The sequence below is a fragment of the Choloepus didactylus genome, chromosome 10 (assembly GCF_015220235.1).
Source record: "Choloepus didactylus isolate mChoDid1 chromosome 10, mChoDid1.pri, whole genome shotgun sequence".
In the NCBI taxonomy this organism is placed as follows: Eukaryota; Metazoa; Chordata; class Mammalia; order Pilosa; family Megalonychidae; genus Choloepus; species Choloepus didactylus.
In genome coordinates, this window is record NC_051316.1 from 119,780,056 (window position 1) to 119,796,238 (window position 16,183).

General features: G+C 34.5%; 1 protein-coding gene across 1 annotated transcript; it reads left to right on the forward strand.

Moving 5' to 3' along the window:
• The first annotated feature begins 13,613 nt into the window (after positions 1–13,613).
• LOC119545366 (olfactory receptor 13C2-like) lies at positions 13,614–14,570 on the forward strand. Its single transcript, XM_037850843.1, has one exon. It carries the CDS (start codon positions 13,614–13,616, stop codon positions 14,568–14,570), a length of 957 nt encoding a protein of 318 aa, XP_037706771.1.
• The last annotated feature ends 1,613 nt before the right edge of the window (positions 14,571–16,183 follow it).

Consider the following 16,183-nt stretch of genomic DNA (forward strand, 5'->3'; position numbering starts at 1 on the left):
AAAATTAACACAAAATGTATCAAATGCCTAAATGTAAAAGTTAAAACTATAAAGCTTTTAGAAAAAAATAGGTATTAATCTTTATGACTTTGGGTTAGGCAATGGTTTCTTAGGTACAACACCAAAAGCACACATGATACAAGACAAGCAGATGCATGTAACTTCATCAAAATAGACATTTTCCTCTATGAAAGTCAGTGTTACTTTTCAGCCCCAACCTATTTCTCTTCTCCTTCTGGGACTCTGATATACAAATGTTAGGTGTTAAGAAAATGAGAGTCTCACAAAATAATACACAACATGTCCAGGTTTCAATTGAAAATCACCCTTTATACCATGGACTAGGAAGAATATAAACTAAATTAAAAAACATCAATAGATGCCAACCTGAAGATGGCAGAGATGTTGGGTACATCTAACACAGATTTTAAAACAGCCGTGATAAAAATGCTTCAATGAACAATTACAAATATGTTTCAAAGAAGAAAAACATTAAACTGAGAAAAGACATAGAAAGTCTTAGAAAGAAATAGAAGATATAAAGAAGAAACAAATGGAAATTTGGAAATGAAAAATATAATAACTGAAATAAAAATTCAATGGATGGGCTCAACACAGAATGGAGAGGACAGAGAAAGGAATCAGTGAATTGGGATTAGAACAATGAAAATTACCCAATTGGAACAAGAAAGAGAAAAAAAATAATAAAAATTAACAGAGCTTCAGGGAGTTGTGAGACAATACCACAATTCCTAACATCTGTGTATCAGAGTCCCAGAAGGAGAAGAAAAATAGATTGGGGCTGAAAAGTAACTCAAGGAAATAATGGTCGAAAATTTCTCAGAATTAGCAAAGATATAAAATGACATATTCAAGAAGCTGAAAAACCCAAAGATAGCATACACCAAGACACATAATGGCCCAACCGAGTGAAAACTAAAGGCCAAGAAATATTTTGAAAACAGTGAAAGAAAAATGAAACTCTACCTATAGGGGAAAAATAATTTAAATGACAATGGATTTCTCATTAGAAAACACAGAGGCCAGATGGAAATGGCACAAAGATTTTCAAGGACTGAAAGAAAAGATCTATGAAACTAGAATTTTATATCCAATGGAAATATCTTTCAGTAATGAAGGGAAAATCAGACATTCACAGATAAAGGAAAACTAAGAGAATTGTTTGCTAGAAAACCTGTGCAAAAAGAATAAACAAAAGAAGTCCTCTAAACAGAAAGGAAACATTAAAAGAAAGAACCTTGGAATATCAGGAATGAAGAAAACTCAGGGAAAGAAAAAATATGGATAAATAACAGTTGACGTTCCTTCTCTGTCTGAGTTTTCTAAATTATGTTTGATAGCTGAAGCAAAATTTATAACACTCTCTTATAAGTTTCTATACTTGTGTAGAGGAAATTTATGAAAATTATATTCTAAATTCCAAAGGGGAATGGGACTTATAGGAAGGTAAGTTTCCTACACATCAGTCAAATTGGTCAAATGAAGACACTAGTGATAAGTGATGTGTGTGTAATATAATACCTAGAGAAACCACTAAAAAACTAAAACAAGAGAGACACCCCAAAACATAATAGCAAAATCAAAGCTATAATCTAAAAGATGTGTAAGTAACCCAAAGAAAGTATGGATGAAGAAGTGGGAGAAATTAAAAATGGAGAACAAAGAAAATTCAAAAATTAAAATTGCAGATTTAAATCCTCATGTAGGGGGTTGAATGGTGGCCCCCAAAAGATGAGTCCATGTCTTAATTCCTGAAATCTGTGGATATTACCTTATTTGAATAAAGGGTGTTTGAAGATGTAATTAGGTTAAGGATCTTGAAATGAGAAAATTGTCCTGGATTGTCTGTGTGGGCCCTAAATCCAATGACACCATTCTTATAAGAGACACATGGAGGAGACACAGAGAAGAGAAGGCAACAGTGTGACCAGGGTGAATGAGATGGGAGTGATGTGGACACGAGTCCAAGAGCACTGACAACCACCAGGAGATGGAAGAGGCAAGGAAGAGTCTCTTCCTGAATTCCCTGGAAAGCAGGTGGCCATGCTGGGTTTAGGATTTCTGAGCTCCAGAATGCTGAGAGAACAGTACCTGTTGTTCTAAACCACTGTGTTTGTGTTGATTTGTTATAGTAGCCTCAAGAAACACAATGATTACTTTAAATGAAAATGGTCTAATTATACCATTCAAAAACAGAGATTGGCAGAGCAGGAAGCATGACCAAACTATATGATATTTACAAGAAAATCATGTCGAATATAATGAAAATGAAATGATGAAAAAGTATATGTCATGTGGACATTAGTCAAAATAAAACAGAAGTGACCGTATTAATATCAGATGAAGCAGACTTCACAGAAAATAAAATTACCATGGACACATGGGTATATTTCACAATGGTGAAAGGGTCAGACATAACAATTATGAATGTGCAGGCACCAAGCAACAGAGCTGTAAAATATGTAGAGCAAAAATTGATAAAACGTAAAGGAGAAAAAGAAAAATTCACAATTAGTTGGAGACTTCAACAATTGACAGAACAACTAGGTGGAAAATAGGCAAGGGTATACAGGAACTCATCAATGCAATCAATCAGCAGAATCTATGGACATTTACAGAACACTGCTCCCAACAGCTACAGAATATAGTTTATTTTTATGAAGCCAAGGTACATATATCAGACTAGACCATATCCTGCATGCTAAAATAAATCTCAATAAATTAAAAAAAATTACTTTCTATAGCATGTATGTTCTAACCACAATGGAATCAAACTAGAAACCAACAACAGAAAGTTAACAGGAAAATCTTCAAACACTTGGAAATGAAACCACACCCTTCTAAATAATCCATGGGATAAAGAGGAAGTATCAGGAAAAGTTTAAAAATACACTGAATGAAACAGGAAATAAAAATACATCATATCAAAGTTTGTGGGAAATAGCCAAAGCAGTTGTGATGGCTAAAGTTATGTGTAAACTTGGTTAGGTTCTGGATTCTAGTTATTTGGTCAGACACAAGCCTAGTTGTTAGTGTGGAGATAGTTTACAGATGGCATTAGCATTTACAATAAATTGAACTTCAGTAAAGGAGATTGCCCTCCATAGTGTGGGTGAGCTTCATCCAATCAGGTGATGGCCTTAACAAGAATTGAGGATTACAGAATCAGAAGGAATTCTGCTTCATTACCACACCCTCCACTCCTTCCTGAGTTCTCAGACCAAGCAATTTGGAATGAAGAATTCTGCATCATTCTCAGCCTTGTGAGACCCAGCTCCTCTGTACCTGGACTCTTGACCTTTGGAAGTTGTGAGATAATAAATTTGGGTTGGTTTAAGCCACTAAGTTTCTCATAATTTGTTATGCCTTAATAGAAAAGCAATATAAACACTCTTATGAATATCATAATTATTTAATCAGAAAAAAACAATTTTGGTATCATTTACAAAGAACTGTAACCAACAGAGTATATGCAAACACTGGAAGATATGACAACATGATGGGGCAGTGTTGTGACTTGACATGTGCCCCCAAAGACACGTTCAAGTCCTAACCTCCAGTCCTGTGACTGTGAACTCATTTGTAAATAGAATCTTTAAAGATCTTATTAGTTAAGGTGAGGCCATACTGAATCAGGGTGAGTCTGACTCCAGTATGAGTGCTGTTAATTGGAGGGACTGTGAGCACAGCAGTAGGAGGCAGGAGACAAATGGAGTGAAAGCCAACAGAGTAAAGGGGAGAGATTGAGATTTGGATTGCTGGCAAGCCACACCCAGGTGACAGACTTCAGAGAAGGCATGCTTTTGCTGACATCTTTAGGACTTCTAGCCTCTCCAACTATGAGACAATACATTTCTGCCTTTTATGCCAATGGTCTGTGGCACTTTGTTATAGCAGCCCTGGCAAACTGAGGCAGGCAGCATTCAAATAACATTAGCATTTCAATCTCCTAGCAGGATTAATGACACCATACAGAATTATGTGTCCAAATTGTTGATTTAAGACTTATTTTGCTTCCAAAACATGGTATTTTTTGGAACTTTGTTGTAGGGTTTGTACAAGGTATACTCTACATAGAAAATTATATTTAATTTATATGCAAGAACATCTCACTGTTAGCAGCAGACAGGGTAACAAACACACACTAATAATATTGCATCAATTACTTAGTGTTTTAATTTCCTCTTTCTGCTTTTGGACTTGACATAACGTTTCAAGCCAGTAACGTTTCTATGTTGTTTATTATGCCTTAATTCTCAATGGATAATTTTAATTTTTTTTCATTTTTCCAATTTCTCAATTAATTTCTCTAGGGATTTTTTATTTGGAAAAACATATACATTTCCTAAGAATTCTGGGAAGGAATTCCCGCATAGAAATGTGCCCACACTGTCCTCTCAAAATTTTCTCTGTTTATATCATCAGATTGCATTCTGTCATTTCTTACTAAGAGTTCCTGGCTGATACCCTTGACATATGAGACCCTCCTTGTTTTTTAGTCACTGTTTGGTTTCATCTTCCAGGAACCCCATCTGCCTCTTTATTCATGTTTTTGTGTTGTTGAGTGGCTTTGATTTCCCTACCTTCATCATGCCAATTATTGTCTTCTACCATTGTTTTTATTGTGTCCTCTGCCTGGAATGTCCTACCTCATACAACTTGTCTTTCAAATTCTCACTCACACTTTAAGAATCTGTTTTGATTTCACCTCTCCTGGAAATTATTTCTTGTCTCTGACTTATTTATCCCTTATAATTTCATGGCATATTAAACTGCGATTTTTCAAAAACATCTCAGTGTTTACCACCTTTTATTGAAATTATATGATTACATATATGTTCTTCTCACTACCTATAGTATTCTTGAAGGCAGGGACCATGTCTTAGACACTTTTATATTCACAGAGATTATTAGTATGAGTTTCATGGAGTAGGAGTGTAGTTCATTTAATCTAATACAGCCAATAAAAAAAGGATAGAAGACATGCGTACACAATGCGTATAAAATGTTACAGTTCTTCAACACATAAAAATTAAAGATCTATAGAAATAAAACACCATTTAAAACATAATGAGATACTGTTTTTAAATCATTTAGATAGAAAAAATATCTGGACTATTGACAACATCCATTGCTGATCAAAGTAAGATAAAATCAGCACCACCATGATAATGGTGGGAGCATAAACTAATATTATGCTTTTGAATTGCAAACATATTCATTTATCTTGGCTACTTTTTCCACTTCTAGAATTCTATCCCAACAAAATAATTTGAAATTATTTTTAAAAGACAAAGAAAAAGAAGGAAAAACAGAAAAACAAATCATTCCAGGGTTGCTCAGCCTTAAGGAGACTCTAGAAGCTGTGGGGAGACTGGCTACTTATTTTAGCCTGAGTAATTATATTGTTTTATAATTAAGATCAGACCTCTTTCTGTACTGTGGTTCTCACAAGGTTTTTCAATTATAATTTATTTTCTTCTTTTTTCTTTACACCTTTACATATTGCCTGAGGATTCCTATTCTTGCCTTGTCTTCCCTTGTCTTGTCTTCCTTTTCTTTCCCTTCCTTTTCCATTTTCCCTCCTTCTTTCCCTTCCTTCCTTCCTTCAATCCTTCTTTAATTCTTCTTTCTTTTACAATGAGTATTAATTTTAGAATCATGAAAATAAATGTTTATTCAAGAAGTAAACTTTTGCTATAATCTAAACCTAATAGGTATGAACAAAAAATTTATTCATATGATAAATAAAGTATCAATTATATTTCCAAAATTTGTGTGTTGGGGGCATGCATGAGTAAAAGAGATGAAAAAGAGACAGAGAGAAAATTCAGCTGGGAAACTTGGGTGAAAATCAATGAACCCCTTCTGATTTTGTGTACAGAGTAGCATAATAGGCCTCCTGTAATTAAGTCTTTAGGGCTTTGTTTCTGAAGTCTCATAAGTTTTATGCATATTTTATCTCTGAAGCAATTTAAAGTTGGTCAGGGAAGTTCAGAGAGATCCTCCAGAGCAGTGTTTATGGTGGGTCTTAATGTCTGGAACAAATTATTTTTGGTATCTGTGGGTCTCCACAATGGGGCAGTGTTTACTCTGGGCTTCAGGGGCAATCTTGATTTGTCCTATTCTTGAAATTTATTGCTAAATATTAATTTCATTCCTATTTCTGAACTGTAGGAATCCAGTGACTCTTTATCTTAACTAGAGGAAATTAATGACAATTTATCCTAGTAATTGCACTGGTACAACCCATGTTTCTATACATGTTGACCCATCAGTGAATTTTGGTGACAGACTGATTATTTGCTTGTGCCTGCATCTTTGGAGATTCAGCTACAAATGAGGAACTATGAAGATTGGCTGCAGGTAGAAAAGCAAGACCAAGATATCTGCTGTTGCTGCAACCTGGAAAGGGAGGCACTCTTTGGTCTGGAGATAAGTTCCTGCATAGAAAATAAACCAATTTATCAGCAATAAGCAAGAGTTGTACTGATGGGTTAAAGTGGCCAAGTTTGAAAATAGGATTTCTTTTCCTCATTGGTGAGAGACTTTGAGTTTTGGAAATGGAATTTAAGAGTCTATTCACTGGGACACAGTGGAGAAAAGAGAGCTGTGGGATCAAAAGAGCAGTTCCACATCAAAGATAATTGTGCAATGAGCTGAAAGGTTTTGCCAATCCAGAATGAATTACTTTTGGTCAATTTATGGCTTTTTAGTGGCTAACACAATATTTGGCCACCTAATTCTGTCATCTACTTTACCTAATTGTGGCTCACTACACATAGACAGAAGACTATGTATTCTTCACTATGGAATCATAACAAAGAAGTCTGTGACTACCTGGCACAGTTCAGTTCCATTGAAATTGGTTTAGCAAATGTAGTTTAAGTGTCAAGTTGTGTTAGGTACTGTGCTAATATACTGTAGTCCAAAGAACTGGAGTGACCATGAATAAATGTGTTAAGATTTGTATGAGTAAGATAAAAATATTACCATTTATTAGAGCCCTGTGTGTGCTAGATTAAGCTTTTAAGCTACATGTACCAGTCCTTATGGAAAAGTAATGATAATGTATTCAGAGATGTAAATGAACTTCAGACTCTAAGGAAAGTTTCAAAAAATGGGAAGTGTTATTATACTAATTGAATGACCTGACATATCTCGCTTAATCTTATCAACAAATATGTGTAATAGGCACCATCTTATCTTCATTCTGTAGTAAGAAGGGAGAAGGGATAATCAGAAACCTGCTCCAGGCCACCTGGTTCACCAGCAGCAGAGATGGCATTTGAACCAAGTCTGCCTCTGAGGCCTTTGTTCTTTCCAGTGTCGGGGAATGTGCTTGACAGAATATTGTATAGCATGAGGGTAACTCATGGGACAGTGGTTTTAGCAGACAGAGATGTTTACAGGTGTGTGTGCAATCTCCATTGTTCAAAGACCTCCATGCCTACCAAAAGCCTAGTAGAATCTCAAATGGTTTACACCATAATCCAGAAATTCTGGAAAACCTTCAAATTTTGATTTGTATGGAGAATCTACAGGGAGTTGTGAGCTGGGGCTTGGAGAAATTTAGAATAGGGCAATCAGGCTGGGTTTAAGGTGATCCTAATGAGAATAGTTATGCCCTGAAATTGAAAAGATGGGAGTGGGATTCAGAGCAAAGCATCTCATAACATTAGATGGAGAAAGAATTCTTAAGATCAAGGGGCATTGATTAGACCTAATGATGGACAATGAATGATAGCTAGCATTTGCTGTGTGATAATTTTGTTCCATGGATTGTACTAGCTTATAATAAATGAACACAGTTATTGGACAGGAAATAACATGAGGTTGAAACGTAGACCCTGCACCAGGTCAGAGAATAGTTTAGAGTGGCAGAGGGACGTGGAACAGATACGGGTCTGTAAGTCCTAATAAGTATGTTAATCCTCTGAAAAGTGTCGTGAGTGTTGAGAATGTGTCTATATCTAAAGCACCTGTGAATTCTCAGTAATTCCCATGTAGTGTGTGATAGGTAAAAGAATTAGAATATTTTAGTTTTATGTGGTTGTTTTCTCCGGCAATCGTGGTTTGTGATATATGGTACTATTGGAAAAGTCAAAGGAGAATGGCTATGAATCTCAGAAGCAAGAACTATTGATGTTACATGTTACTCATTTTCTGAGTAGGTAATACATTCACAGGAATAAAAAATTTTAAAGGGTTCTAAATGATATACAATCTATAGTCTCCCTCCCCACCTCTATTAGTAAGCCATCTATTTCCCTAAATGGAGGTAACAAATTATTCTTGAGAAATTCTCTGTGTGCGCAAAAATGTATAGATACATAAAACCTATCTAGAGCTGCCAGAGAGGACTGGGGAGGACAGTGGCCCCAGAGTCTCACAGATAATGGGGTGGCAATGTCAGAGCCAGGGGATAGCCTGGAGGCAGTGGCTGGGCAACCTGGGCTCCTGCCTCCCTCAGGTTCCCAGGAAGTGGCTGGGGGCAAGCATGAGGGCCACAGAGACAGAGACCCTGGCTTGTCTCCCCTCCCATCAGCCTGAGCTGGGAGAGACCAGGCGGACAGAGGAGCTCGAGGGGATCCACTGCCTGAGAATGGGAATTCTCTTCACCAGGATATGAGTTATTCATATGTGCACCAGGATATTCATCAGGAGCACAGAGTTATTATTGTTGGGCTGGATATTGCAGGGAAAAGCACCATCCTTTACCAGTTTTCTCTGAATGAAGTTGTAAATACATCCCCTAAAACAGGAAGGAATGTAGAAGAGATGGTCGTTAATAATACGTTTCCTAATGTGGGATATTAGTGGCCAAGAATCTCTTCATTCTTCCTGGAACACTCACTTAGTAACCCTGAATTTGTAATAGTTGCTGTGGATGGTATAGACAGAGAAATGATTTCTGTAACTAGAGAAGAACTGTATAAAATATTAAGACATGAGGACCTAAGAAAAGCTGGATTGCTGTTTTTTGCCAATAAACACGATGTTAAAGAATGTATGACTGCAGCAGAAATCTCCCAGTTTTTGATCCTAACTTCTGTTAACGATCACCAGTGGCACATCCAGGCAGGCTGGGCTCTTCCAGGCAAGGGATTGTGCCAAGGACTTGAAGGGCTGATGTCACGATTTAAGATTAGATGATCTCCACTGACCTCTGCTCATAGATTTTGTATAAACTAAGTGCTGGACTTTTCCTGAAAGCTGCAAAAATATGGTTTAGATATATTTATAGCAAACTGATTTAAACTTTTTCTATATGAACAAAAATTAAGACCACTTATTTGAAAACAAAGATGAAGTCTCACCTTCTAATTGGCTTTCTCATTAGTTCCTTCCAAAGTAAGGTCTTAAAGCTGTGACTGACATTTTTTTCATAATGAACCCTCTCAGGATTGTGTAGCCTGGGGTAAGTATACAAGGAGGAAGACATGGTTAACTTTTAGAGTTTTATTATCTCTAGTTGAATGTTGTTCTCTTCTTGTTCTGTTAAGTCAAAATATAACTCAGCACAGATATGCATTTCCCCCAATATTTTAATGCACAGTGTTACTTATGAAAAGTATTTTGCATAATGTTTTGTATGTATTGTGTATATACCTCAAGTTCAAGTTAATGGCTTTCTGTTCTAAAAAGAAGTGAGTAACATGAAGATTAATTTTTCCTTAGTTGTAACCATATGTGGTGAGTACTGGCATTGGTGTTATGTACCATTTTGTACTTTTCCCCTTAGGTTCTCTGCATTGTACTAACCAACTCCCAAATCACTGAGCTGCTCTTAAAAAAAGAAAGAAAAAGGAAAAAAGCTTGATGTTGTGTACATATTTTTTTTTGCTGATCAAATCACACGGAAACATGTCCTTCAACTAAATGGAACGTATATCAAATTCTTGGCTTAAGTATTACTAATGGGCAGAATTACACAGCAAATAATTATCAGATCACTCCATTTATATGTCCATATGCCATCTATATTAATTTATATGTCCATATGCCATCTATATTACTAAATAAATTGTTGATCCACTAATCAGTCAGTCATTAATTGTGATTAAAATTATCAAGTAATTTTTTCAACATTAATTGAAAACTCTTTTGTGAAACGTGTATCCAGACTAGTGACAAAATTTTTTTTTGGTATTAACTTATATGTTGAGCATTTAAAGTGAATTTGAGATGAAAAGTGAAACATTTTCCAAGCAACAACAGTAATTTCCTATTTCTAATTTTAGGAATTGGAATAGTTGAGATATTTTTATGTCTATTAGTTGTCCTGTGGCTTCTTCTACCACATTGATAGACTTTTTGACAATTAGAAGATGCAAATGTTTTTTGAATGCTTTTAAGAATTTGGTGCAAAAATTGATTGATGTAACATATCATTTTCAGTCAGAAGTAACTTGACCATACCTTTTATGTTTACTTAGGGTATTTATTTTTCAAAATCTGAAACTTGAAAGTATTTCTGTCATACTGTAAACTTATCACAAATGTGTTAAAACATAAAACCTATATATAAATGTATATATATAACCTATATATAGATAGATTTATTAATTTAAATATTTATACAACATATAATATTAGTTATGTATGTATTATTCCCTTAGGGCATGTTCCTAGTTGTGGAATTTATAGATCAAAACTCATGCACTTTTATATCTGCAATATAAAAGGAAGATATTTGATGATCTATAGAATTTAGACAATGTATGATACTCATTCCCCATCTAAGGAAAATTACTGTAAATACATTGTAACAAAATGAAAATAAACCTAAATACAGTCCTTAATGTAGAAGAAAGAGCAAAACAGGAAAAGTAAGAATGGCAAACCATGAATAGATATATAGAAATAGAGATACAATGATAAATCAATAAAAACTAACTATGCAATTTGTGTAATGTAAAGGCTGAAGAAAAACTCTCAAAAAGACATATTGTAAGAGAACTCTAAACACTTCTAAACTATCTCAGTAAAATCCAGATACCTGGGGGTGGGATAGAGATGAGGGAGTAAAAGTATTCTATTGCTTCCTTTTTGATTAGGTGTTTGAGGGCTAACAGGGGATTAGAGGGCATCCTAGTAGAGAAAGCAGTTTATCTTTAGGAGTAAACTTGTTTGGTCCTATGTGTATTATGACAGTAGGGAATGAGAAGGTAATTGTTTACAAAATGAAGAAAATGAGTAGAGTGTTCATGTTAATGATGAAAAAGAATAGTGAGTGACAACTTGATCATCCAGACAAAATAAGGAGATGGAAAAAAAGGGAATGGAACAATGTAAAGTATGTACTACAAATCAGAGTATGATGGAAGGAATATAATTATGTTAAATGTGGATGGACTGACTACTCTCCTAAAAGGCAGAGACTGTAAAGGAGGGATTGAAAGTATAAACTATGCTATATGTTATGTATAAGTAGTTTCCTTTAAGCAAAATGAAAAAGAAAAGTCAAAAATAAAAAAGTATGTAAAGGGATAACAAGCTAAAGCAAGCTAAAAGAAAGCAGGCTTGAGAGAAATATTAATATCATAGAAGTGGAATTTAAGGTTACAAGTACCAAATAAAGGATAAAGAAATACCAAATAATGATAAAAGTCACAATTTATAAAGAAGATATATCAGCCATAAGTTTGTATACACTAAACAACATAGAAGCTAAACTCATAAAACAAAAGATTCTTAGAAATACAAAGAGAATTTGATTAAAAATATTGTGTAAAATTTATTAAATAGGGAAGACAAAATAATAATTATTTCAAAGAATTGAATAATACATGCTATAAACTTGATTATGTGTATACACATGTATGTGTGTATGTATATAAAACCAAGTGTAGAGATATAAAGAAAATTCACATTTTTTTGTTACCATTTATAAAATGGACCACTATTTGGCCACCATAAAGCTCAAATCTAGTAGAGTCTTTATAGGTCACATTTTCTTATCATAATAAAATAGAGTTGGAAATAATAAAAATGGAACCAAAATATGTAATCACTAGTTAACCAAGAAACACACAACTAGAAAACTATTGGATCAAAGAGGAAATTAAAAGAAAAAAAATTATGTAGAAATGAATGAAAAGAGCATTCACATTGAAAACTAAAGCACACTGCAAATGTTATACTAAAAGAAAAAGTTACATTCAGCTCTAAGCAGCTTCATTTAGAGAGAAGAAAAATGAAAAATTGAGGAATCTTATTCTTATTTCTTGAAATTAGAAAAAATAAATCCAAAATAAGCCTGGAAAAAGAAATTTACAAAGGCAAAAACTTAAATTAATGATGCAAACAAAAAAAAAGTAGAGAGAATAAATCTATACCCAGAACTGTTTTTGGAGGTGACAGTTGATATAGGAGAATCCCTTGTGAACCTAATAAAGGAAAAAAAATCAGATAAGGATAGTAATGGAAAAGAGATAGAACTGTTCATATAAAGGGGACTACAAGAATTATAAGTGATATTATATGCAACTTTGTGATAACACATCTGAAGCCAAGAGGAAATGAATAATTTCTAGCTTTTTCTCAAATGCTGCTTCATTCTGACCAATTACCTTTTTTGTCTGGTATTTCTTTAATATGTTAGTATTGTCAACCAGATTACAATCCTCTTTGCTGAGTGGTTAAAAGCTTGCGCTATGGTTTAAATTCAAGCTCTAACATTTATTACTATATGAACTTGACCCCAAGCAAATTATTTAATTTCTCTGTGTTTTAATTTCTGCCTCTATAAAAGAGGAGATGGTGATGCTAATAATACAAGTAACTAACTACCTCAGATGGTTGCTATTTCACTTGAAATTAGGTGATACACATAGCAAACAATTAGTAGAGGATTGGCACAGTGTAAAAAATGTTATTATTTTGTCTTTGATATCATTCATTTATTCAACAAATGTTTCTACTATCCATGTGTTTGTTCTAGGTACTAGTACTGTGGAAAGAAACAAGAAAAAGTACCTGTGCTTATAAAGGATAATTCTAAGACTGATAAGATAGACGATATACATAATGCAATATAATTTCAGGGAGTGACAGGAGCTTTGATTGACTATGTGGTGGTGTATAGCCAATAAACAGTGGTTTGCTGTTCAGTTACACATAACTCATTTTCATTATAACCTCCTGTTTACATAAGTGATGAAAGAATAAGAAAACAAGGCACAGGCTTCCTTACAGGAGATTTATGTTTGAATCTTATCTTTGCTATTTGTGGTTCAGCTTTAGTCAAGTTCATTTAAGTTTTCTGCTTTTAGTTTGTTTATCTGGAAAATATGGATGGTAACAGCTCTCTTATAGAACTGAGGTGAGATTGAATTAATTAAAAACATATTGTTTGTGGCTCAAGACATATTAGTTTCCTCTTCCTGTCTCTTTCCATTCCTACCTTCCTTTTCTTCTGTTCATTCTTCCTTGCTTCCTCCCTCTTTCCTTTGGTCTTTTCTTTTATCACTTTCTATTTCCCTGTGAGTATGACACTTGCACGAAGGTATACATTTGAAAGTAATCATAATAAAATGTATATTATGCTTTATGCTCTGATATCCTGCAGGTAAAAGAGAAGCAGTAGAATGGAAAGGGAAAATCAAACTATTCTGACAGAATTCTTTCTGAAGGGGCTTTCCGGTTACCCAAGGCTTGAGCTACTCTTTTTTGTCCTGATCTTGATAATGTATGTGGTCATCCTGCTGGGCAATGGCACCCTTATTTTAATCAGCATCTTGGACTCTCACCTCCACACCCCTATGTACTTCTTCCTGGGGAATCTCTCCTTCCTGGACATCTGCTACACCACCACCTTCACTCCCTCCATGTTGGTGAGCTTCCTCTCAAAAAGAAAGACCATTTCCTTCTCTGGCTGTGCTGTTCAGATGTTCCTTGGCTTGGCCATGGGGACCACAGAGTGTGTGCTCCTGGGCGTGATGGCCTTTGACCGCTATGTGGCCATCTGCAACCCTCTGAGATATCCTGTCATCATGAGCAAGGATTCCTATGTGCCCATGGCAGCTGCATCCTGGGTCATAGGGGCTGTCAACTCTGCTGTACAAACTGTGTTTGTGGTACAATTGCCATTCTGCAGGAATAATGTCATCAATCATTTCTCCTGTGAAATTCTTGCTGTCATGAAGTTGGCTTGTGCTGACATCTCAGGCAATGAATTCATTATGCTTGCAGCCACGACGTTATTCATATTGACACCACTCTTATTAATCATTGGATCTTACACACTGATCATTTTCAGCATCCTCAGAATTCACTCTTCTGAGGGCAGAAGCAAAGTCTTCTCCACCTGCTCAGCCCACCTGACTGTGGTGATTATATTCTATGGGACCATTCTCTTCATGTACATGAAGCCCAAATCTAAAGAGTCACCTAATCCAGATGACTTAGATGCTACTGACAAGTTTATATCCATGTTCTATGGGGTGATGACTCCCATGATGAATCCTTTAATCTATAGTCTCAGAAACAAGGATGTGAAAGAAGCAGTAATACACCTACTGACAAGAAAAGTTTTAAAAAATTAAATGAGAAAGGGACAGGTTATTTTATTATCACAATGTGGAAATCAATTAGGGGAGGCCTGAACTGTGAAGACATTTGAGATTGCAGCCATCCTGTCTCCAAAGAATCAAACAGAATGCTTTTTGCTGCTATTTCAAATTGTTTTCCAAGGCTCTCAAGTTACAGCGTTCCAGAATATTCTTCTCTTGTGCAATGCATAATGGAAATAAGTAAATTAATACATTTAAGTTTTCTATGAGTCAATGATTGTAGGGTTTTTTCTAAGAGCTTGATTGTGAGGAGGTAGTAGAGGGATAATATAATAGAGAGAAACATATTAGATGGAGATTTCCAGACAGGAGGAAGTTACACTAGTATTAAAACTTTTTTTTTTTTATTTTTGATAAAAATTATTTCCAAAACCAATTGCATGCTTTCTTACTTTTTCCACAAGGCAGAATTAAATCTGATTTTAGATTTCTTTGATAGCTCACTTAAAATTATGAATTTTCAATGTTATAATTACTAAAATATTTTCCTTGGTGTCTATTCAAATATGTAATGCTGATTGTCCACTGTACCTGTAGCCACTTACTGCTAAACTGTTTGGTTCTGGAATAGTACTATTTTAAAAATTTTTTTGTCCATCTCTTACCATGATGTTTTTAAATGATTATTGTTTTCTACTTTCAATATATCTGACTTTAAGTCTTTATTCCAAAGACCTTCTGATATGTGAGAGCTAAATGCTTTGGTCTTGTAACCAAATGACTGATTTTTAAAGCTCCTTGAAAATTAAATATTAACATTTGAGTCGAATCTCCATGGATGAAAGTCAAGCTGTCCCACGGCCTGTCTTTCCTTGAGATATGCTGCTAATCCAGGAGGATTCTGTTACTGGGGAATGCTGGACCTACCTTCTTTGTGGTTTTTATATTTGATTGTTATCTGGGATTTGTATTTTCTTCCATCTTTCATAGTGACCTTCAGGCTTTTGTTTTATATATATATGTCTTTAGTATTTTATTTCTTCTTGACCCCACTTCATATTTTCATTCATTATGTCTTATTTATTTTATCATTATATCTCTATTTGTTTTACCTGCTAGATTAGCTTCAGAATTTTTTATTTTAAAAATCATGAAATTTAGCTTATTTTTTTTGAATTTAGCAAAATTAAAATATTAAGCTCCTTTTATTTATTTATTTCTGTTTGATTGCCTTAGCTTTTTAATTCTCTATTGAAAAACCCCATTATATAATTATTAACTTTCTATTTATATACATTTAAAATTATTCTTGGTTTTATATTTTATCCTATCTTTTTTGGAATTTAAAAATTCTGTGTTAACTTTTAGCTGCAAAGTAACTTAAAAACACCCCATCACAAACAGGGAGTTGAAGGCCTTCTTTATTTCATTTCTTTTTACTTCTATCTGGTTCCCTGAATCAGACTTTCAGTACAGTTCGTAGTGGTTTTCTGAGAATCTCTATAAAGAAATTTGAGAGACTCCCAGGTCAATTTTTCTTGGATCCTACATCTAACTTAAAGAAAAACAAGACACAGCTGACTTTGGAATGTGTGTTTTTTGATATCTTATGCCATCTAGTTATTATATGGAGGATAAAAGGTAAT